We start from the raw sequence: 21,916 nt of genomic DNA, 5'->3' as shown, positions 1-21,916 counted from the left end.
ATCACAGATTAGCATCATAGAATTCAGGTGTTGGAAGGGACCTCAATGGTCATCTAACCTAACATGTGAAAGAAGAATCAATACTAGGTCATTTTTGTTTTAGGTGCAATTGGGGATATGATAAGAGAGCCAGGAACTTTATAAGAAGACAAGATAGAGCTGAACTGATTCATCAAAGAAGGGGTCAAGATGGAGAAAAGAGGCTACTGCAGGGATGGTGGCCTGGGAAACAACTGAAGGCTCTGAGATCAGAGGTCAGTGTAGGAAAAAAGTGGGGTTTGGTAAGTGGAAGCAGAGGAAAGATGGAAAGACTACATATAGTCAGATAATCCCTGATTCCACTCTCTTCCAAAGCTCTTCATCCCTTGAATCTCCCAGGGCTTTCCCTCCCTCCACCCACTCAAGCTGAGAATCTTCTTTCATATTTTACAGAAAAAAAAATTCCCCTAGAGTTCTCTCTTTTCCCTACTTCCTCATATCACTCACTTGCCTTCTACCGCTCTATCCTCCATCCCTGTCTCACACAAAAATGTGGCCCTACTCCTGGCCAAATCTCCCATTCCATCCCATTTCCACCAACACACTGGATTGCCCGCTACTAGCATTCCCCATTCTCACTTATCTCGAATCCCTTCCTGTCTACTGGCTCCTTTCCTACTACCTACATATAGGTCTATGTCCCTCCCATCTTCAGCCTGTCCTTTAACCTCCCATCTCCCGTAACTGTCATGCTACATCTCTTCTGTGCTTTGTGGATAACATCTCTCGACTGTGCCCCCTTGTCTCCTGCCACTGCCACCACCCTGGTGCAGATCTTCATGGCCTCCCACCTAGACTGTGGCATAGCCTTCTGGTGGGGCAGCCTGTCTCAGCCTCCCCACTCCAACCCATCCTCCACTCTGCCAGCAAAGCAGCTTTCCTAAAGCAGCGCTGGGTCGGAATGTCCCCTGCCCAATGAACTCCTATCACCCCCAGAGTGAATTTCACGACACTGGGCGTCCCTTTTTTTTCCAGGCTCTTTACCCCTTAGTTCTTGCCAAATACTGATCCAGCAGCCCAAGAAGGAGGCCTCCCTCTGGGCTCCAGGTATCCTCTCTGACCGGAACCCTCCCCCTGCATCTCTCTCCCTCCCGTCTTCCTTCAGGACACTCTCTTCTGCACAAAGCCTTCCCCACCCCCTTACCTTCCAGGGCTTTCCCTCTGCTAGTTACTTCCTATTTGTCTGGCACGCTTGTGTGTACAGTCATTCCCTTATGGTCTCCCCCGTATGACTGTGAGGGAGCTCCCCCACCCCGTGACTCAGCACAGTGCCTGGCACACAGAGGCGCTTGGCAAACGCCCACCCACGGATTCAGGGGTTGGCATTGATGCCCTCCCAAGCGTCGGGGCAGTCAGAAGATGAGGGGCGGGTTTGGAGCGAAAGCTGTTCCATAAGACGTCGTTTGAAGCGTCTCCAGGGGGTCCCCCCATGACCCCCATTTCACCCTGGGTTTTGCCCATCCTCTATAGAGCACCGGGCTTGGAGGCAGACACCTGCTAGCTGTGTGACCCTGGACAAGTCACTTCACCCTGTTTGCCTCAGTTTCCTCATCTGTAAAACGGGCTGGAGAAGGAAATGGCAAAGCACTTCAGTATCTCTGCGTAGGAAAGCACGGAAAAAACTGAGCTGACGCCTGCCTTCGCACAGGCTGAATGGGGGGGAGGCTGCTTCTGGAACCCGAACTTCCCTCTCCCTCCGTGGGGCCGCACCCGCGGGCAGTCAGGCGGTCCCTTTAAGAGGCAGCCGACACTTCCGCCCTTTAAAGGGCTTGGCGGCCGCCGGCGCCGGTCACGTGACGCTAACTTGGGCCCAGCTCCGCGGCGCGGGGTATGCGGCGTCATGCTCGGGGAGCGCCCCCGGACCCGGGGGGTCGCGGCCCCCTGCCGCGCTCTGCTCCTCCTCCAGGGCCTGCTGCTGCTCCGAGCCCCCGCCGGCCTGCTCGGGGACCAGACCCGCCGGGTGAGCGGCGCCGGGAGCGCGGAGATTCGGGGGGAGCCCGGGACAGGGGGGCACGAAGCAGTGCCAGGGGAAGGGGCGGGCGAGGGCTTGGGGAAGGAGGGGCTCCTGACTCCGAGGGACCGGGCCGGGAGAAGAGGGTCAGGCCGGCCAGGCCACCCCTGCTGGGCTCGGTTCTCCGGGGTGGGGTGCTCTGGGCTGGGTCTACACCGGCCAGCTGTTTCGCGTTTCCTCCTGCTCCCTTAGAGTCCCCCTCCTCCCCTCCAAACAGCCTTGTTCTGCCCCGCTCCGTTCCCAGTACCCCAGTCTTTCCTTCCCAAATCCTCAGTACCCCTACCTCTGCCCAATCCCTTTATCCCCACCGGCCCCGACCACAAAATCAGGTAAGTTAAAACCTGTCTTGACCTCTCACTCCTGGGTGCAGGTGTCCCTGGAGGTTATCCCAGGACCGACGGACCCCGCACAAAACCTGCTGCACATTCGGGCCGTGGGAGCCAGCTCTACAATTCACTACGTGTGGAGCAGCCTGGGACCCCCAGGCGTGCTCTTTGTGACCACAGACACCCCTCACAGCGTCCTGAGTGTCAACTGGAGCGGCCTGCTGTCTCCAGAACCTGAAGGAAGCCTGGCTGTGCTCCCTGCTGAGAGTGTTCGATTTTCCTCAGCCCTCTTCTTCCCCCGGGTGAGGAGATAGAGGGAAAGGATCTCAGCTTGAGGGTACAAACTGAAAATTGGTGGGATGGCTCAGGGATCAGATGGAGACCTGGCATCTGGGAGGGGAGAGACTGATTGCTAGGAGTGCAGAAAACAGTCATTTAGGAGCGAGCAAGACCAGGCATGGAAACAAAGCCTCCCATTCCTTCCCCTCTCTGTTAGCTATTTGAGTTTGACAGTACCAAGAGTTCAGAAACAAAGGACGGGTCTCCAGGAAAGCCTTACCCACCCTACCTGCTGGCCAGCTTCTCCTGGGATGATGTCAACAGCACCCTAGACCACACTATGCTGAGTGCCACATTCCAAGGTCGTCCTTTGAAGGATCCCTCCGGGGCCTTCAACAATGGCAGCCTGGCTTTCAAGGTAAGGGATAAGGACCAAGGAACTAAAAATGGAGTCTACCTAGGTTGGGGAGGGGTATCTTGCCATTTATGACTTCAGTAGATGGAGGGCAGCACTATAGTTAGAGGTGGGGAAGTGGAGAGGAAGGGAATCTTTGTGCCTTGTCTCTGTCCTTCCCCTATCCTTTCAGCATCTTTTTCACTGAATATCCTTCCCTCCCCCTACCACCTCCCCCTCAATCCCAGGTCCGTGCTTTCTCAGGTCCTGGTCGTCCAGCCCATCTCCCTCGACTCTTGCATACGGCAGATACCTCCCAGCTAGAACTGGTTCTGTCTGGGATTGTCCCACAAGGGAACCACTCCCTTTTCGGGCTGGAGGTGGCAACTCCAGCTTTGGATTCTGAGTGTCCCCAGCTGAAGGAGCAGGAATCCATCGATGATGAATATTGTCCTTCAGTCTTCCAGGTGAGGTTTCACTGTGGGGATGGAGACATGGGAGCCTATTGGGGATGATTGCCAAAGGTGAGATAACTAGACTTTAGAATGATAGAATCATAAATCATATAACTTGTCTAGCCTTTTCCTGTTTACAAAGCACTTTCACAGAGACCTCACAGAAGTTATTAAATTATTCATTTAATAAATCAATACAGAAACTTATCTTAGATTTAAATGACTTGCTTCTGATCACACAGCTAATAGCAGATCAAAGATTTGAACCCTTGTTTGAGGCAGCTTGGCAGCCCAGTGGATAGAGTGCTAGGCTTGGAGTCAGGAAGATAGAAGTTCAAATCCCTCCTCTGACACTTGTTAAGTGTGTAAACCTGGGCAAGTCATTGAACCTGTTTGCCTCAGTTTCCTCATCTGTGAAAAAAAAAAAAAAGGATCATTAAAAATAGCATCCATCTCCCAAGGGTGATTGTGAGGCTCAAATGAAGTCATAATTATTAAGTGCTTGGCACATAGCACTATGGAAATGATAACTATTATTATTACTATGTCTCCTGACTTCTGGGAAATGAGTGAAAGTGAAAAGTCAATAATGAATGGAACCCTCCTTGCCAACCTGAGTGCCTGAAACAGTAGGGGTACTCTTGACAGAAATAGGGAAGTTAGTTCATCTTTGGATATGTTGAGTTTAAAATGCCTGTGGTACATCCAGGTAAAGACAACCAGCAAGCAGTTAGAGGTTCAGGACTAGGGCTCAGGAAAGAAATATGTAGATGGGGGAGTCATCTCTATTAAGATGATAGTCAAACCCATGGAAGAGAATGAGATCACAAAGAAAGAGAACCTAGGACAGATCCCTGGTTCTGTAAGAGCATAGGGGACATATGGATAGTCCTGCAAAGGACACTAAGAAAAATTGGTCAGACTAGTAGAAAGACAAGCACAGCTGGACAGTATCATGAAAATCCAGGGAGGAAAGAGTAGCCACAAAGAGAGTCACCAATAGTTTTTTAAACATTGCAGAAACCTCTTTTTCTGTCAGATGGGATAATGTGTGTAAAGCACTTTTCAAAACCTTAAAGTGCTCTATAAATGTCACTTGTTAATTCCCTACCCTTTGCCCTACTGATAAGTACTTAGGTGATAGTAGATGGAATAGGGTTGCATGAAGGTGAGGAGTTGGGGAGATTTTAGAGAGGTAAATGACAGGGGTCTCTTTTTCAGATCTGTACTATTTCCCTTTCCACCCCACAACTCTTTCCCTTCAGTTGGATCAGCTACTGTGGCGATCCCCACCAGAAGGCTTCTTACAGTGGCGACCAGTAGCCTTCTCACAGAAGCAGCCAACTTGGAAAACAGTCCTACCCTGCCGAGTATCCCCTCCTCGTCTCACCTTGGCTACCCTGTTTCCCCAATCACCTATTGTCAGAGCCTTCTTTGGCCCCTCTGTTAACTTCTCAGTCTTCAACCTGACGTTTGGAGACTCTACTGGTCTTGCGTATGAAGACCAGCACTATCTCAGTTGGTGAGAGGTGGCACCAGAGGAGGGAAAGGGAATTCTCAGTTGGGCAGGTGGGTAGTGAAGGGAGGGTATGGGATTTGATGTAGGAATAAGGGATAAACCCAAAGCTTTCTTTCTCCCTTCCTTCTTTCCCATCTCCTAGGTCAGCTCTCTTGGGCATAGGAACCCCCCCAATGGATTCCTTCTCACCTCTGGTCCTAGCAATCATTGCAGTGGTTCTGGGGGGCCCTGCACTTCTGCTGGTAGGAGGTGGCCTGAGCCTTCTGCTACTACGACATAGGCGCTATTCTGAGTATGAACGAATCAACTGAGGTCCTGACCTCCTCCCATGTGCCTTTCACACTACGGTGAAAACAAGGATACACCTTGGAGTAAGGAAGAGAAGATACCATGCTTCCTCTTCCTCTGTTTCTGGGCCCTGGTCTTCATTTTAATGCCAATATCCTAACTCTTTCCTTTTTCTAACAGAACCTTCAAACCTCAGTCTCTTCAGGTCTCCCCTGGGCAAGAGGACAGCAGGAAAACCAGTTAATGATGAAAGGGGGATGGGGCACCTAACTTTTAACCTAATATTGATCTTGAATCCCTTCCCCGCCCCCCCCATTCTTTTCTAGTATTTGTGTTGGGTGTGTGAGATTTATACCAGGATCAAAGCATTGAGAAGCCTAACCCCTGATCTTTGGGTTTCCAGAAGGGTAAAGATGAAATATATACTTATTTTTTCACCATGCTGTAGACTCTCTTGGTGTATGTTGAGGGAGGGGCATAGAAAAGTGGGTGAGAGAAAGAGGCCATCAGGAATGAACCTTCCCAGAAGACATTAATTCTCATTGCCATTGGAGGTTCTGTGCCCCAAACACACAGACATATGAATGCTGTGCATCAGAGTTTTCTGGTAGTTTCAACTGAGCAAGTAGGATTCTCAAAAAAGGAAGGAACAGAAATAATATGGTGATCTACTCCATTCCAATTCCCCTCTCCAACATCATTTTTTACAAATGAACCACAGTCTTGAAGCACCTTGCCCTCCCTGTCCCACTGTCCTCCCCACATATACACACATCAATACCCCAGCCTTACACTGCCACATCTCACTTTGGGGAGAGGCTGACTTCACCAGATAGATAAGTGGGTCACTATGGCAGCCCACATTAGGAGGGGTGAGGGGAAGAATGGCAACCCAGCCAAAGCAGTGAAATTGGAGCTATCTGGACTTCATTTAGGATCTTAGGTTTTTAGGGGCTGGAATGGCCCTTACAGGTCATGGAGTTAAATGCTCTCATCTTACAAGTGAGGAAACTGAGACTGAGAGGTTGTGACATGTTTCTTTCAGCTAAGATATAAAGATCACTAAGGGGATATTTAAGGGAAGCCCAAAGTTAAGACTTGCCCTTCTCAGGTCCTGATGAGAAGACATCTATCAGCTTTGAGAGCCTCTCCTATTTGTTTTGGACAGCTAGGTGGGCACAGTGGGTCGAGCACTGAGCATGGACTCAGAAAGACCTGACTTCAAATCCAGTTTCAGACACTTTCCCCTGGGTGGGCCAGTCACTGCACCCTCTTTGCCACAGTTTGTCATCTGTAAAATGAGCTGGAGAAGGAAATGGCAAACTGCTCCAGTATCTTTGCCAAGAAAACCCCCCAAAAAGGGGTCATGAAGAGTTAAACGCAACTGAAACAGCTAAAAGACAACCTCCTGTTTCAAACTGATTTATTAAGTTACTCCACAGGTTTTCTCTTAAGCCAATTAAGACCTAATAAAGGCAGGGATTTTGTTTTCCCCTAACTATTCTCTCCTCTCTAGGAGGCAGGAGTTCCACTAATGCTACAGAAAAATCAAGGCAGTAATAGGCCTCAAGAGGCTTTATGACAAAGTTACCTAAGGCAGTATAAGACCTCTGCTATATGTGTTCCCTGCCCCCTCCTCCCACCACCCACCCCAACATCAGAGTCAAGCATTGTTGAGGTTCAAAGGTCATAGTAATCCAAAATCCATTCAGTGAAGAATTCTGGATCATCTCAGTTCCCTAGGGTTTGGGGGGAAATGGGAGAACATCAAGAACAGGTGAAGTAGGTATCACCCCCAGAGGTGTGGCTTGTAGTCAGCAGCTCGAGCATGGTCTGGGTAGTCAAATCGGCTGTCTGTGGCAGTGAATATACGCTCAGGCTCCACCAGGAACATGTAGTAAAGATTCCACACCAGCATTGAGAGCAGCGGCAGGAAGCTCAGCCCATAACCAAAGCCTCGGAAGGACCGGCCCACTGCAAAAGTCAACCAGTACACCAGCCTGGGAGAGAAAAACAGAATTGGAAGGGACTCAACTGCTTGAAGACCCTGAATGAGAAGGAATCCACCAACTTCTGAAGCAGCCTGTTTAACTTTTGGACAACTCTAAACATTAGGAAGTTCTTTCATTATACAGGATGTCCCAAAAGGATTAAGCTACTGACTTAAAACTGCACTGAGACTTTTTGGGACATCCTAGGTAAAGCCCAAATCTGCCCCTCTGCCTATTTCTCATTGGAACCTTAGGAATAAAACAATCCTAACCTTTCTTCCATGTGACAGCCCTTCAAATATTTGAGGACAGCTATCATGTCTCGTTTATCTTCTCTTATCCAGGTTAAGCATCCTCAGTTCCTTAAATGGCCTGGTTTTCAGTTCTCTCACCATCTCAATCACCCTGCTCTAGACTCAATTCAGCTTGACATTATCCTTTTTGAGATGTGGTGTCCAAAACTGAACATAATACTGCATGTGCCACCTAACCAGGGCAGAGTACAGCTGAGAGATCACGTTCCTCATTCTGGGCACGAAGTTTTTATTGAAGCAGCCCAAGAACACATTATCTTTTGGCAACTAGTATTGAACTTGCAGTCCACTAAAAGTCTTAGGGCTTTTCTGTGTGAACTGTTGCCTAGCCACTCCATCCTGTAGTTGCACAGTTGATTTTTTTTTTTAAATAATTCAAGTGTAGGATTATTTTATCTATTAAATTTCACCTTGATGTATTATATATTTGAAGCCCCTCAAGATTTTTTAGCTAACAAGTTAACAAGACTTCCCAATTTCAGTTCATTTTTGGATTTAAGTATTTATGTCTTTAGCCAAGTCATTGTCTCCTGTTCCACATTTTTAAGAGGGCCAAGGATAGGTTACAGAGGCACCCTACTAGACAGATAGGGTCCAGGGAAGAGATCAAGGTTTCAGGGTAAGCACCAATCCCACCCCCATTCACCATAAAGCAAATGTGGTAGGAGGTTAACATTAAGATATAAAAGTTTAAAAGAGTAGGAGCAGAGGTGATATATTTGGGACCAACCCATACTGGAGGGTAAATACATTGACATTAACTCACAAGGAAGATTGGGTTTACGTGAAAAGAAGGATCTGTATAAATTCTTCCCAATTCCTAGAAAAATGTAAAAGACAGATGCCCCTGATACAGATACATAAACATCTTTAGGCACAAAAGATGGCATGCCATTGACAGGGGACTGATAGCAAAGACAACCTGTATATCAAATTAATATATAATGAAGTGGAACTGGCCAATACTGGAGCACTGCTTGAGTTATCCAGGGTGTCCCAGAAGTTAAAACTGCACTAAGATTTCTGGGATACCCTGGATAACAAATTAAGTAATACTGAAAGGATCTAAGATGGTGTTTAGGAGGCAGCTAGGTGGTTCAGTAGAAAGCACTGGGCCTGGAGTCAGAAAGGCCTGAGTTCATATCCAGTCTCATACACTTACTAGATGTGTGACTCTGGCCAAGTTATTCAATCTCTGCTTAATCCTCTGGAGAAGAAAATGGCAAACCACTCTAGGATGTTTGCCAAGAAAACCCCATGGACAGTATGGTCCACAGAGCCAGACAGGACTGAATAACAGGAAGATGGTTAATACAATGGATAATTCAATGGAAGTTCAAAAAGAACTTAAGAGGCTGGAACTTAAGATCTAATAGGGACAAATGTAAAGTTCTGCATTTGGGTTTTTAAAAAAAGCCTATGCAAGTAGATGATGGGAATTAGAGGAGACTTGGCTTAACACCAGTTCATATGAAGAATACCTGGGGCTTTTATTTAACTATGAGCACAATGTGAGTCACTAGTAGGACAGGCAGCCACAAAAGCTAGGGTGTTTTGAGGCTGCATTAATAGATTACAGAGTTCTGAAAAAGGGAGAGTTCAACCACACTCAGCACATTGTATTCAGTTTCAGACTTCTTTTTTTTTAATGGAAGACACAGAAACTAGGATGTGTCAAAATAAGGATGACCAGGACAGTATGAGGTCATCTTACATGATCATCAGCTGAATCTTTCCAGTGGGAATGTTTCTCCCAGAAAGAACACTTAGGAAAGACATGATAGCCCTGTTCCACTTTTTTATACCTGAAAAGCTGCCATGTGAGAAAGGCAATATATTTGTTTGCAGTCACTTCAGAGATTACTATAAGGAAGAATTTTCTAATGATTAGAAACGTCTAGGTCTTCCCCTCCCCTTTGCTAACCTTCCTGTAAATTGTACAAATACCCAGTTCACCCCAAACTCACCGGGAAATGGCGAAGAGGCCAGTGAGCAGGGGTAGCAGCTTGAGGGTGTCCTGGGGCAGGTAGGTGGCAAGTACAGCCAGGTTGAAGAAATAAAGGATAAAGAGCTGAACAGACTGAGCCACGTATTGCCTGTGGATTTCAACTTCTCTCTGTTGTTCCCCAAAGGGACGGAGTGCGGAGAAGCACAGCAGGGAGAGACCATAGACCAGAAGCCCTGGATTAAGAGACAATGGGATCCATGATATAAAGTGGATAGCAATGAAGATGAGGAGATAGATGGGGAAAAGTAATGAGAAAGGATCAAGGAGAAGCAGGAGGAAGAAGACTAGAGTTGCTGGAGGAAGAAGAGTGAAGCAATGAGATAAAGAGCACATGAGCACAACTGGACCAGGCACATAAGAGCAAATCCATAGGAAGCTGGGGTGTGGTGAGCTTCAAAACATGGAAATGGGGTGAGAAGATGTGAAATGGAGTAGTCCAAAGGCAGAGAATAAGGAAAGGGGGGGCTTAGGATGGGAAGAGGCATAGGCTTGATATGCAGGTGGCCCTTTCAGAATTTTGATGAGTCCAGTTCCTATGCCTAGACTTCCCCACATCCCATGTCTAGACATTGCCATCACTACTCCACCCCACCCACACACTGTTACCTTCTCTGTACCAGATCAAGCTTGTTCACCCTCCTTGGAAAACTACCCCTTAACACAGGCATCCAGTGCCCCTCTGGGATGCCTATTCCCTTCCCACAAATACTCACCTAGAATTATGGGAAAGGTGGCAAAGACCCCACAGCGGAGTGTGTAGACGAGTCGAGAACTCATGGTGGGCAGCCGGGGGGCATCAAAAGGCAAGAAGGCATAAGCTCCATATAACAGGCAGGGAAAGACGATAAGAGCAGCCCCAAAAGAGGCCACAGCCCTTAACCCCTCACGGCCACAGGCTCTACAATTCCCACAGCGAGTTGGGGGCTCTACTGCTGCCTCTGCCCACTTCCGTTCAGGGGGGTCTGAACGGGAAGCCCGTGGCAGCAGAAAGGCCTGGCATTCACCCTCAACTTTTTTGTCACAGTGGACTATGAGCTCTTCTTGGGGCCTCCTCTCAATGCACTGTGGGTCAATTGGCACAAATGCTCGAGCTGCCTGCTCAGGCATCAGGTTAAGGTCTTCCTCAACTGGCTCCTCTGATTTTAGGGGCAGGTCAGCTAGAATGGGTTCTTTATCACATCCTCGCCAACCAGGGGGGTCTGGGAAAGGGGCACTGGGCTGGGGGCCAGTACCTAATGATGTCCTCACCCAGGGCAAAGTAGTAACTTCACTGCCAACCTTCTCAGTCTCATTCTCACAAGAAGCAAGCTCTTCCCCATCTTCCCCCTCTGATCTGAGTCCATTAGGGATGAGGGGCTGGGGCAAATTCTTCTCAAGGGCATCTTGCCCCTTTATCTCCAGCAGAGTCAATGTCTCGGGTTCTGTCATGCTGGGGCAAGGAAGGAACCAGATGTCTGGATTCTGGGGTATAATACTGGATTGCCGTCACCCTAGGAGGAGCAGAGAGAGAATTTGTTAAATATTTTCTTCATCCATAAGGAGAAAGGGCTTTAGGACCGGTACTAGGAGAAGGGGCTTGAGAAAATTAAGTCATTGTTCTCCTATGGTGGCCAGAGTTCCCCATACTCTCTGTAAAAGATTTTGCTCATGTCATTAAGGAGAGCACTGGAGGGAAATGGTAAGAGATATCTCTGTTTCCCTGGAAATTTAACTCAGATTCTTCCTAGTTTGAAAATTCTGTATATCTATTATTTCAATGCCCTTCTCCCCTAGATCTTAGGAAGTGTTGTGGGTAGAAAGGAAAGCAAGAATATTTCCCTGGGAAGGGGAAACTGAAATGGAGTCACATTTTGACATTAGCAGGAAAGGATGAGTCAGGGAGACAGAACTCAGACATCCCTGCTAATCCAGGTCTCTTACCTCCTTCCCTTGGTTCACAACACTGCTGTGGTCTTGGCCATGACCATCAAACATCTAAGAATGAGTGGAGGATACAGTATCTATCTTCAGTCCCTCCTTCTGCCTATCACCCCAAGGTCCAGGACACTCACTCCCCTCACATCAATCTTGTGCCCCTGCTCCTGCTAAGGATCTCTCTGGAGATTCAGATAGCCATACCCTCTCTTTCCCCATTGAAAACTGGAGATTCCCAATCTCCTCCTTGTAAGCCTCCCGCCCCCCCCCTCCCCGGCCCCCCCACATACATCCTGTGGAAGTAAGCTGGAAACCTGAGAAGTGAACAGCACCCACAGAAAAAGCCCATGGTTAGGGTTTGGGGGGTAGGCAGAAACTCAGCCACCAGTGCAACAGCCCATTCTGTTACTTGGCCAACTTCCCATCTCACTGATAAAGTTTAAGGGTCCAACCTTTGTCCACCTGGAAAATCTATTTCCAATCACTGAACATTTCCTCCCTCCCTGTTCCTGTCTATTTTCCCTTCTCCTCTCCCTTCCTTCCTTTTCTTCCAATTCCTCACCATTGACTGTGCTGATTTCCCTCAGGGTCTCCACCTCATCCTCCCCCTCACACCCCGGCCCCATAAGCGTCCCTTACTTTCCATCTAGAGAGATAGAAGGGAGATCCCAGGACCCATCCGGGAAAAGAGCTGCTCCAGCTCCTCACTGGCTCTGCAGGTATTTCTTCGTGTCTCCCTCCCTTTACCTGCAGCTCCAAACCTGTCTGACCAGAGCAGGTGGGGCTGGGATTAAAGGGGAAGGCCCCACCCTCCCTCTTCGGAATCCTCCGACAGAAAAAAAAGAGAAAAGGTCACTGTCCCTAAGGTGTAGGTGTGGCCACATGAGGCGTGTTAAGGAGTGGTCTGTACTAGTGGATCTGGCTAGGAGAGGACACGATGAGGATTGGTTTGGACTGGTTGATATTAATGTGGAACTTGTGGGTTCTAGTCTATGAGATGGAAAAACTTGTTTCCATTTCCACACTTCCCAGACTAGGGACTGGGCTAAATCTCCAGGAAGGATGAAGGTTGGACAGCAACCAAGGGCGTCTTCCAAGAGACAAGAAATGAGAGTGAAATAAAGGATTGCTGCCCTTTCCCGAAAGTCCTTAAAAGGACTGGAGAGAACCCTGTTGTGCCGGGCTGAGTTGGGCGAAGCTAAACCGGGCTGGTCTAGTCTGAGCAAGATGACCACTGGAAATCAGGCTGGAGGTCGTGAAGCAGGAGGCTGGGAGGGAAATCAGTGGAATTAAATCTTTGGAAGGAGAGGAGAGTCTTCATCTACTTGAATCATTTTAAAAGCAGAAGAATGGACTATGTGACCACAGGAGAATAAGGTCACAGGCAGACCTCCTGCTAAACACCAGATCAGACTTAGCTTAGCTAAGCTCAGCTTCCGCCCTCTGCATCGTCTTCTGTCCTTTCCATAGGCTTTGTTAATAAAGTTTTTCGTGAAGGGTAAGAAGCTAAAAAAGCGGCCATGTTGCCCAGAGTTAGTATTGGCAGCTCCCTGCCCACCGGAAGAGATCAGATCTCGCGAGATCTGACGACAGTGGAGGTGCTGGCGCGGCGGTGCTGTTCTCGTGAGATTTGGTGGCCGGAGGAGGAGCCGTCGCGGGCAGCCGCCTCACAGCGATGGCGGCCGAGCAGGGCCGGCGACGGCGGCGGCGGCGGCTACGGCCGGAGACGGCGGCGGTGGCGGTGGGTGGCAGGCGCTTGTAATCGGGAGCCGCCCCTGGACCCGGGCACCATGAGCCAGGGCCCCCCCGCAGCGGAGAGCAGTGAGCCCGAGGCCAAGGTCCTGCATACTAAGCGGCTTTACCGGTGAGAGGGTCCGGGGCGGGAGAGGACCTGCCGGGGAGGTGGGGGGGAGAGGCACAAGGTGGGGAAGGCGGGGGAGGGGAGGGGCGGGGTGGCAAAAGGCAGGCGGGGGCGGGGCCACGTTGAAGGGGCGGGATTATCCCGGGTACAGATGGAGAAAGGGATTTTGGAGGGAGCTGGGAGGGGCGGGACTTTCGAGCTCGGGTTAGGGTCTAAGAGTTGGAGTTGGGGTGGGAAGTGGGTTGGACACGTGGAGAAATGTGCGGTGGCCTCGCGGTTGGGATTGAGTTCCCCGGACGAGTTGGAGTTAGAAGATAAAAATAGAGCTTGAGAAGTGTTGGTGACAGTGAGATCTTTGGCATTCCTTGGGTGGGAAGGAAGGGGGGTGGGGGGAGGCCTTCAGCCTGCAAGAGAAAACTCAGGAAAAGGGAAGGGACCCAGTGGGGAGGGATCGTGGAAGTCTGGAGGCACAGCATGGGTCTAGGAGCTGAAAGGCTGACCCTGTATTGGACACGGGCTTTAGGGAGGTGTAAGGAGTGGTTGATGGGTGTGCTGTCCGGGGACCTGGAGTCTCAGCCTGGTGGCTCATTCCACATACTTTATGCCTTCTCTCTGATTTATAACGTGCCACACCTCGTGGGTCATGACTTTAGTCCTTTTTTTGGAGCAGGATGGCCTCCTCACTCAAGTGAGTGGTCCTAGGGAGATGGGGAGGGGAGGTTGGCAGAATCTTTCATCCCATAAGTGGGTTCCCTTTGGGATCGTGGCATATGCTGCATTTAAGCTTTCCATTCCTAAGCTAGGATTGGTCTTTGCATTTGGCTCCAGCTTGGGGGCTTAGGACAGGAGAAGGCAACTCCTCATATTCTCAGGCTGCATCCCAGAAGGGAAAGAGCCAAAGCTTACTGTGTCTTCTTCAGCAAGTGGGCATTGTGCCTGTTTCAGCTGTGCCAGCCAGAGGGCATGGGGAGATACAAGCTGCTCCAAAAATAGTCCAGCTATCAAATTCAGCAGCCCGAAGGCTCCCACCTTGAGCTGCCCCTCATCTGTCCCTGGATGCATGAAGAGCAGGCTGGGGGTGACACGTGTGTCTCTTCAGTGCTGCCGGGTGTCACTGCTGCCTGTCGCACAAAGCGTGGGCAGGCACTGGGCGAGATTTCTCTCTAATCTCCTGCACCTGGTAGTTGTTCTGACCCTCCTCTGAATCATCTCAGAATCTAGTCCCTTCTAAAAACCACCACTTTGAAATGCTTAAAACCTGGTGTGTTGATACATGCATGTACAGATGTTGGAATTCTCTCTTTGTGCATGGCTTCAGGCATGAGATGTGAGCCATCTAATCACTTGTCATTATTATGTATATGTAGCAAAGGCATTTGGCAGAAGAGAACTGGGGGTAAGGTGTCTTTTTGATTTCTGTATCTAGAGAACGGATTCCATGAATAAGTGTAGGACCTGTATCTAGAGAGATACAATAAGGAGCTATCCCAGTCTTTCTGTGAGTGATTGAGTAAGCAGGGAAAGGGATATTGGAAGTTACAGGGTTACCACATCAGGGGATTCTTTTCTTTTCATACATATACTCACATACTCTTCCCTCCCCCCACCAAACTGTTAATCAGGAAGCATTTTTGAAGTGCTTACCTTGTGCCTGGCAATGTGCTGTGTCCTGAGGAGGCAAAAAAAACAAACTGCTTTCAGGGATCTTAGATTCTAATGGAGGAATGACATAAATAAATATAGAGAAGATGCATATGTGCAAAGGAGAAACGAGATAACCTTAAAGTGGAAGGTACCAGCAGCTGGGGGAAACCAGGAAAGGCTTCCTTCAAAGTGTTTGAGCTGAGTCTTGACCCAAGCCGAGATTCTGAGAGGCAGAAGTGAGAAAGGAGAGCATTCTACACCTGGGAAATAGCCAGTGCAAAGTCACAGAGATGAAGAGGTAGCATGCATCAGGAACAGCAAATAGGCCAGTCTGGCTGGACCACAGAATCTGTGAAGAGGGTAATATGTAAAAAAGATTAAAAATGTGGGAAGGAGGCAGAGAGTTTTAAATGCCTAAAAGGATTTTATATTTCATCCTAGAGGGGATAAGGAGTTGCTGAAGTTTATTGAATAGTCAGGTGATGTAGTCAGATTGTCACTTTAGGAAAATCACTTTGGCAGCTGGGAAATGGATTAGACTAAGGGGAGACTTGAGGGAGAGAAACCATTTAGAGGGTCATTGCAGTAATCCAGGCAAGAGTTTTTCAGCACCTAAATTTCTGTAGTGGCTTTGTGAGTGGAGAGGACATATCAAGTACATGTGATAACTAACACATCATGTGTAGAATGTGAGGAATTGAGAATTGCACTAATTGTGCAAATGTAGGTGACTGATAGGATGATTTGGAAGAGCAGTGGCTTTGGGAGCAACAACAGTGAGATTGGTTTTGGATGTACTGGGTTTGAGATTCTGTTTTGAAAGGTGCAAGGGCCAATTGGTGATAAAGAACTGGAATTCAGGAGAAAGAGACTGGTATTGGATATATAGATCTGCATAGAAATGATGATTGAGCCTCCTTGAGAGGTGATGGGATCGAAAAGTGAGAGTATAGAGAAAAAGAGAAAAGGGCCCAGGAAAGAACCCTGGGATACACAATACACACAGTGGGTAGGTGTTAGTTGTAACATGGATGAAAATCTAGCAAAGGGGAAGTGGCCACTTATTTAGGAAAGCCAAATAAGAACGTGTCAAGAAAACCCAGAGAGGAGATAGTATGTTAGAATAAAACATATATTGAGTTAGTAAGTAGTTGGGACCCTCTGGAGACAATTATTGATATAGGATGGGGTGCCTAATCCTGCTGCCAGAAGTCTGCCTGTCCCTTTCCTCGATATTAGGTACTTCTTGGATTGCCTGTGAAAAGGCCTTGATAACCATTTAGCCAGGGGCTGGCAGCTACCCTGCTGGCACTAGAATAGCTATCTAGGTGCCAGGCTACTGACAGGGAGGCAGAAGTGCTTGCTTCCACCCCAGGCAGGAGAGTAGAACTGGATCTGCTTGGGAGTCTTGACAAGGTTGGTCTTTGACCCTCCAAAGGACATAGGGGAACAGTAAAGACTGACTATGGTCCCTCCACAACTGAAAGACAAAGTAGTTGAGGTGAGAGCTGCTCTGCTTGTTAGTATAATGTCATTCCTGCGTCCTCTCCCTTCATCAGTCCTAGAGTTCCTACTCTAATGCAAAGCAAGACATTAAGAATGGCTTTTCTTTGTGGTTAAGAGATGATAAGTTTGCAAAGGATAGGTTCCAAGAATTCTTCAGTTTGAATGGTATCTCCTTTAACCTTTTTTCTAATCCTAGTTCTTTTACCCATGCCGTCCCATACTCATGGCTCAGGGTTTTTCTGTCTTGTATTTCTCTTCAGGGCAGTGGTGGAGGCTGTGCATCGGCTTGACCTCATCCTTTGCAACAAAACTGCTTACCAAGAAGTGTTCAAACCAGAGAACATTAGCCTAAGGAACAAGTAAGCTGGGGCAACTGCCAAACAACAGTTCTCAATTCTCCTTCGTTTCCATCCCTCCTCATTTACCCTGTTCTTATCCTTAGTAAGCTATGTCAAATTCAGAGATATCCTGATAGCCTAATAAGAAAGACTGTCATCTTGTTGCCCAAGATCTTTAGTTTTTTTGAAGGGCAGAAAGAGGAAACAGCTCCCAGAGTCACTTTTCTTGCTTCATCTTCAGTCTCCATATCCAGTAGATTGGAGATAGGAACCACATTTGAATCATGAGGAAGAATTGTCTATATTTCACCCTGGAGGAAAGGAGAGAAAAAGAAAAATCAGAAGAAAAGAAAACAAGATGTTAGGGAGGGGAGTTGTAGTTTATTGAAATTCTTACATGTCTTTTGGGACTTCTATTTTTTGGAATGGGGATACTCAGTATCATGTCTTTTGTGACTTCTGTTTTTTTTTGGAATGGGGATACTCAGTATCATTTTAGACTGTCTCTTAAGTGAGAGCACAGTTATCTATGTAGTAGGTGTGTTATCAAATGTCTCCTTGTAGCCAGTTCATCTCTTCAGATACCTCAGAAAACTTTCTTTCCCCAACCCCTGCCCCCTCCTAGGCTTCGTGAACTCTGTGTCAAGCTTATGTTCCTGCATCCAGTGGATTATGGGAGGAAAGCAGAGGAGCTGCTGTGGAGGAAGGTGTACTATGAGGTTATCCAGCTTATCAAGACCAACAAAAAGGTAAGAGGAGAGGTAGAGCTGGGGAAGGACAGTGAGGAGGAGCATCTAGGGAGGGGAAGAGCCAATTGAGGGCCAAAGAGGGTGGGATAGAGGAAATGGAAAAGAGTGTCCAGAGGATAGGGAAGGAACCTGTGGTAAACATAGTTGGGGATCACGAGGAAGTAGTATCATGGATTTGGAGAGTTAGGGGAGGAAGGTAAGCAGTGCTAGAGAAGAGAACTGAGGTGGAAGGGTAGGAAGATGTTCTGGTTGTGGTAAGGGTAAACTTCATCCTGGGCTTTAAGACTGTAGGCATATTCCCCCTCTGTAAGAGGCCAGGGTGGTGGGGGGCGGTGCCCTGAGCCCTTTGCTTAGCCGGCCCCTCCCCTCCCCTGATCCACCTGCCCCCCAGCACATCCACAGCCGGAGCACCTTGGAATGTGCCTACAGGACACACCTGGTTGCTGGTATTGGCTTCTACCAGCATCTCCTCCTCTACATCCAGTCCCACTACCAGCTTGAACTGCAATGCTGCATTGACTGGACTCATGTCACCGACCCTCTAATAGGTCAGTGAGTCTCAAGGACTTCTCTTTTAGTGGGAGGTGGAATGTGGGCTAGGAGAGCATGTCATGCACCCTCTACAGAAATTGTATCAAAACTTGAAGATGAAATGCTGCTGGTTTTTAAAAATGATAAAATAAAAACACAGTGAGAGATATGAAAATCTTAAGGAATGGGAGGGACTCCACATTAGTTTGGGATGAATGATGGCAACCTGACTTAGAAAAGGGGGAAAGAAAGGATGACTTTGGGTAGCTCTGGATCTAACAAAGTATATTAATCCTTTTTTTGGCCAGAGCCTTTTTTTTCCTTTTGGCTTTGGGAATTATCTTCCAGTGTTTCATTTAAGAAAACCTTTGGAAGTTATTAATAGGCATTTTCCAAAGTACCACAAATCTCTGCTCTGCCAACAGGTATGCTAGCAACTATAATCCTCACCCCTTCCTTGGTTGGCCATTTGCTCTCCAAAGAACCAGGCCTCCTTTTCCCTTCTCACCTCACCTACTTTCCCTAGTAAGAAAAGATTGACAATCCAGGTAGACAGCTTGTGAACATAATTCTTTGGAGCAGAAGACACTGAGAAGACTTATTGATACCTTTTGCTTTTACATGGCATTCATTTCTGATTGTGCATCTTCCCCTTTCCCATTCAGCAAGTCTTCTGTAAACAGTGATTTTTTTTTTAAGAAAAGGTAGTCCTCCAACTTAATCTTCAAAAAATTAATTTCCTGTTGATTTGCCCAGCTCAATTATGTTCTCTTAAAGTTTTTCCCCAATCCGCTTTAGCCGCCCAACCTAAAATTTCTGGTTCCCTAAAACAGGAAGGCACTTGAACAAGGGAAGAGAGATGGAGAGGGGAAAGGATTGCTTCTTCCCAAAAATCAGTAATTCTTTGAATTAAGGATCAAGGCAACTCAAGATAAAAAGGAAAGATTTGAGAACTCTTGTAACCCAAGGAATCTGATCCCTGGGACCTGTCAGTGGTCTCCTCCCTGACCATATTCATCAGTTATCCATTGGCCAAGATCATTTTCCTCTAGCATGAGATACTTGTTTTGTCTGACTCCAAAACCTGCAGTGGTTGTATTTGTATCTTGCCTCAAATATCAAATCCATAGTTTAGATTCTTAGGCCTTCTTCCATTAGGGTTCTCCCTCTCTCATCTTTAGGTCCTCCCTTCCTCCCACTTTTGAAATAAATGTTAACTCATTTTTAGAATTTCTGGTTCAGCTAGGCAAATCTGCTGCCCATTTCTCCCCTCCCACTTCTAAACCTTCACATAAGTTGGTCCTTGCCCACATCTGACTGCTCCATCCATTCTAACCATATTTCAACCTCTTCTCTTCCAAGAAATTTCCTTAGAATGCCTAGTTCATCCTAGTCTCTTAATACTGATGTCCAAAGCACTGCCAGGATTTTCTATGCTTGTTCCTTTCTACGCCCTCTTCCTACCCATTAGCTAGGAGAGTTTCCAATGACAAGTTCTGCTTCCCTTTTCTACATCTTTTCCTCCTCCCCTATTCTTTGCCCCACCCCAAACCCTCAGTCCCACCTGCCCCAGTGCCTAGGAAAGGACTCTTCCTTACAGGGCATGGTAAAGACATGAGTCAGTGTCAGAGAATAGATTCAAAGGCTTTTCTCCCTCAGGTTGTAAGAAGCCAGTATCTGCCTCAGGGAAAGAGATGGACTGGGCTCAGATGGCTTGCCACCGATGTCTGGTGTATCTGGGAGATTTGTGTAAGAATCTGTATCTTTTTTTCCTTACATCTTTTTTTTTTTTTTGGATGTAGAGAACAGTTAGGCCCTGGGGTAAGAGCTAAGCTGTTTAAGTTTTTGCCTCTATGCTTGGTGTACTGTGTGATCTACGAGTCTAACCTCTGATTCTATTTCTCCCGTGTGCTAACTCTTATTTTCCCACTACCTTTCAATAATGCAGAAAAGGTCATTGAATGATGAGGAAGAAAAGAAAGTAGATTCGAACTCTCAGAATGTTAGAGTTTTTCCATGGTAGGTTAGAGAAAGTTTAATTTTATATTTATCACTTTACCACTGATGTTTCTTATCCCTCTGAGTTATTGTGTGGGAAGAAGGTACCCACTGTCTTCCTTCATGGAACCTCAGAGATACTAGCTCTTTATCAGAGAAGAAATGACAGATTTCAGTAAGAGCTTCCTCACTCTCAAGAGTGTCCACTTCCCTGTCTGCTGTCTCCAGGCCAGACAATTTATTAGGTAACCAAGGCTGTTTTCTACTTTATGTATTATCTGCTGCAAATGTACAATCCTTGGCTTGCTTCCTCCCCACCCAAGTGTTGTGTATGCTTAGGGAATATAAGCTATGTAATATGAGCCTAAGCAAAGCATATTTAGGAAGATTAAATGCACTGCCTTTTCTCTCCCATCCTCCTCTCTACCTCCCCTTACTCCCAGACATATGATATATACCAAAACCAAGTAGAAATTTTGGGGGTTATCCATTGGCTTGGATTATCCATGCCATAGTTCTCACCACCTCCCATATTAGTATAAATAATTAGGTCTTGGTCTCTCTTCTCTCTCTCTCTCTACCTCTCTTTTTTTTGGATATCCTAACAAAGATGGGGGAGGTGTTGAGCAACTTATCAATAGTCACAATGTGGGACTGTTCCAGGGACCCAAAACATTGCCTGTGTTTCAGCTCAGGTTTCTTTATCTCTTGTTGCACTTTCTCTGAACAGGTTCTGAGATGAGGGCAAGTTTCCTTTGAAAGTGAGAAGCCATTGCTAACTTTACATTTTTTCACCATTTTCCCCCAGCCCGATATCAGAATGAGTTAGCTGGTGTGGACACAGAGCAACTGGCTGAGAGATTCTATTACCAAGCCTTGTCAGTGGCTCCTCAGATAGGTAAGTGTCATCCCATTAGTTCTCCTGATCCAACATCATCATGCTTGTGAGAAAATTTCTAACCATAAACACTTTGCAAATCAAGCTCCATAAAGGAAGAAATTGAAAATAGATAAGGAAGCTGTTCAAATTTTCTTTTTCCTCTTCTCAACCTTTATCTCTATAGCATTATAACTTCAAATTCTGTTGATGAAGTTTTCTTCTTGATATTTACTCTGCCCTATTTGAGTTGCTCTCTCTCTCTTTCCCTTCTTTATATTAAAGGGAATTTGAGAGAGCAGTAAGAAGAGCCAAAGCATCCGTGATTGTAACTCCTTGAAGGATGATTTTCTGAAAAAAGATATACTTGACTTGTTGCCATTGAATGAGAAGGGACAAAACTCTTCTAATGGAAGGGATGGAAACTAACAGGAAAGATGACCCAGACAAGAAAAAGTAGGCTGGGATGGTGAAAGAGATATAGGAGATGGTCTTGTGGAGGAAGAAGGCCTGTTTATTCTTGGTGTACCAAGGGAGGATAGAAAGCAGAACAGAATGCCTTAGAGCACAGTGTAAAAAATAAGGGACTCAGCTTCCCCAGGGGTGTCACCAGGAGCAGGAAAATTGAAGTTAGACAGAAATGAAAAGAGAGACAAGAGATTTCCCCTTAGCATTTGATTGTCTTTCTTCCACCTCATCTTCTCTTCTCAGTAGTTGCTTGTGGGTCTCATGTTTCTTGGTGAAGGCATTCTGGCTTTAGCCTGTCTGATTTCTTCCTTACCAGGTATGCCCTTCAATCAGCTGGGTACCCTGGCAGGCAGCAAGTATTACAATGTAGAAGCCATGTACTGCTACCTGAGGTGGTGAGTACACT

The 21,916-nt window shown here is 47.1% G+C and overlaps 3 protein-coding genes across 6 annotated transcripts in view; 2 read left to right on the top strand and 1 right to left on the bottom strand.

Moving 5' to 3' along the window:
- Positions 1–1,828: 1,828 nt before the first annotated feature.
- Positions 1,829–5,751, top strand: GLMP (glycosylated lysosomal membrane protein). Of its 2 annotated transcripts, none has more exons than XM_072647233.1 (6): positions 1,829–1,999; positions 2,421–2,678; positions 2,873–3,073; positions 3,298–3,516; positions 4,770–5,073; positions 5,166–5,751. In XM_072647233.1, the coding sequence occupies exons 1-5, from the start codon at positions 1,880–1,882 to the stop codon at positions 5,028–5,030; spliced, it is 1,059 nt and encodes a 352-aa protein (XP_072503334.1). In that variant the 5' UTR covers positions 1,829–1,879; the 3' UTR covers positions 5,031–5,073; positions 5,166–5,751. The 2 variants fall into 2 exon arrangements, with proteins under 2 accessions (XP_072503334.1, XP_072503333.1); XM_072647232.1 differs by having other exon boundaries at positions 1,830–1,999; positions 4,770–5,026.
- A 968-nt stretch (positions 5,752–6,719) lies between these two features.
- On the bottom strand, positions 6,720–13,082 carry TMEM79 (transmembrane protein 79). Of its 2 annotated transcripts, XM_072647235.1 has the most exons (5): positions 12,178–12,279; positions 11,545–11,598; positions 10,338–11,114; positions 9,584–9,797; positions 6,720–7,311 (listed from the first exon to the last, which is right to left on the bottom strand). In XM_072647235.1, exons 3-5 carry the CDS (start codon positions 11,050–11,052, stop codon positions 7,101–7,103), a joined length of 1,140 nt encoding a protein of 379 aa, XP_072503336.1. In that variant the 5' UTR covers positions 11,053–11,114; positions 11,545–11,598; positions 12,178–12,279; the 3' UTR covers positions 6,720–7,100. The 2 variants fall into 2 exon arrangements, with proteins under 2 accessions (XP_072503336.1, XP_072503335.1); XM_072647234.1 differs by lacking the exon at positions 11,545–11,598 and having other exon boundaries at positions 12,178–13,082.
- A 70-nt stretch (positions 13,083–13,152) lies between these two features.
- Positions 13,153–21,916, top strand: part of SMG5 (SMG5 nonsense mediated mRNA decay factor) — a 31,664-nt gene continuing 22,900 nt past the window's right edge. The window contains exons 1-7 of one of the 2 annotated variants that reach the window (XM_072647227.1): positions 13,153–13,402; positions 16,810–16,908; positions 17,513–17,636; positions 18,066–18,184; positions 19,827–19,916; positions 20,974–21,063; positions 21,827–21,905. In XM_072647227.1, coding sequence (XP_072503328.1) covers positions 17,560–17,636; positions 18,066–18,184; positions 19,827–19,916; positions 20,974–21,063; positions 21,827–21,905 — 455 coding nt within the window. In that variant the 5' untranslated portion in view covers positions 13,153–13,402; positions 16,810–16,908; positions 17,513–17,559. Of the gene's footprint in view, positions 13,403–16,809; positions 16,909–17,512; positions 17,637–18,027; positions 18,185–19,826; positions 19,917–20,973; positions 21,064–21,826; positions 21,906–21,916 lie in introns of both variants that reach the window. The other variant, XM_072647226.1, reaches the window with a different exon arrangement.

This window comes from Notamacropus eugenii, chromosome 2, assembly GCF_028372415.1.
Source record: "Notamacropus eugenii isolate mMacEug1 chromosome 2, mMacEug1.pri_v2, whole genome shotgun sequence".
In the NCBI taxonomy this organism is placed as follows: Eukaryota; Metazoa; Chordata; class Mammalia; order Diprotodontia; family Macropodidae; genus Notamacropus; species Notamacropus eugenii.
The sequence above is the reverse complement of the archived record's forward strand: the minus strand, read 5'-3'. Positions and strand labels throughout refer to the sequence as shown.

Bases quoted from the DNA above. Each gene is read 5' to 3' on its own strand.
- GLMP (XM_072647232.1), top strand. From the start codon at position 1,880: ATGCTCGGGGAGCGCCCCCGGACCCGGGGGGTCGCGGCCCCCTGCCGC. The intron at 2,679-2,872 runs GTGAGGAGATAG...CCTCTCTGTTAG, and splicing joins CAGCCCTCTTCTTCCCCCGG to CTATTTGAGTTTGACAGTAC. The intron at 3,517-4,769 runs GTGAGGTTTCAC...CTTTCCCTTCAG, and splicing joins ATTGTCCTTCAGTCTTCCAG to TTGGATCAGCTACTGTGGCG.
- TMEM79 (XM_072647234.1), bottom strand. From the start codon at position 11,052: ATGACAGAACCCGAGACATTGACTCTGCTGGAGATAAAGGGGCAAGAT. The intron at 9,798-10,337 runs GTGAGTATTTGT...CTCTTAATCCAG, and splicing joins CACCTTTCCCATAATTCTAG to GGCTTCTGGTCTATGGTCTC. The intron at 7,312-9,583 runs GTGAGTTTGGGG...TTTCTCTCCCAG, and splicing joins GGCCTCTTCGCCATTTCCCG to GCTGGTGTACTGGTTGACTT.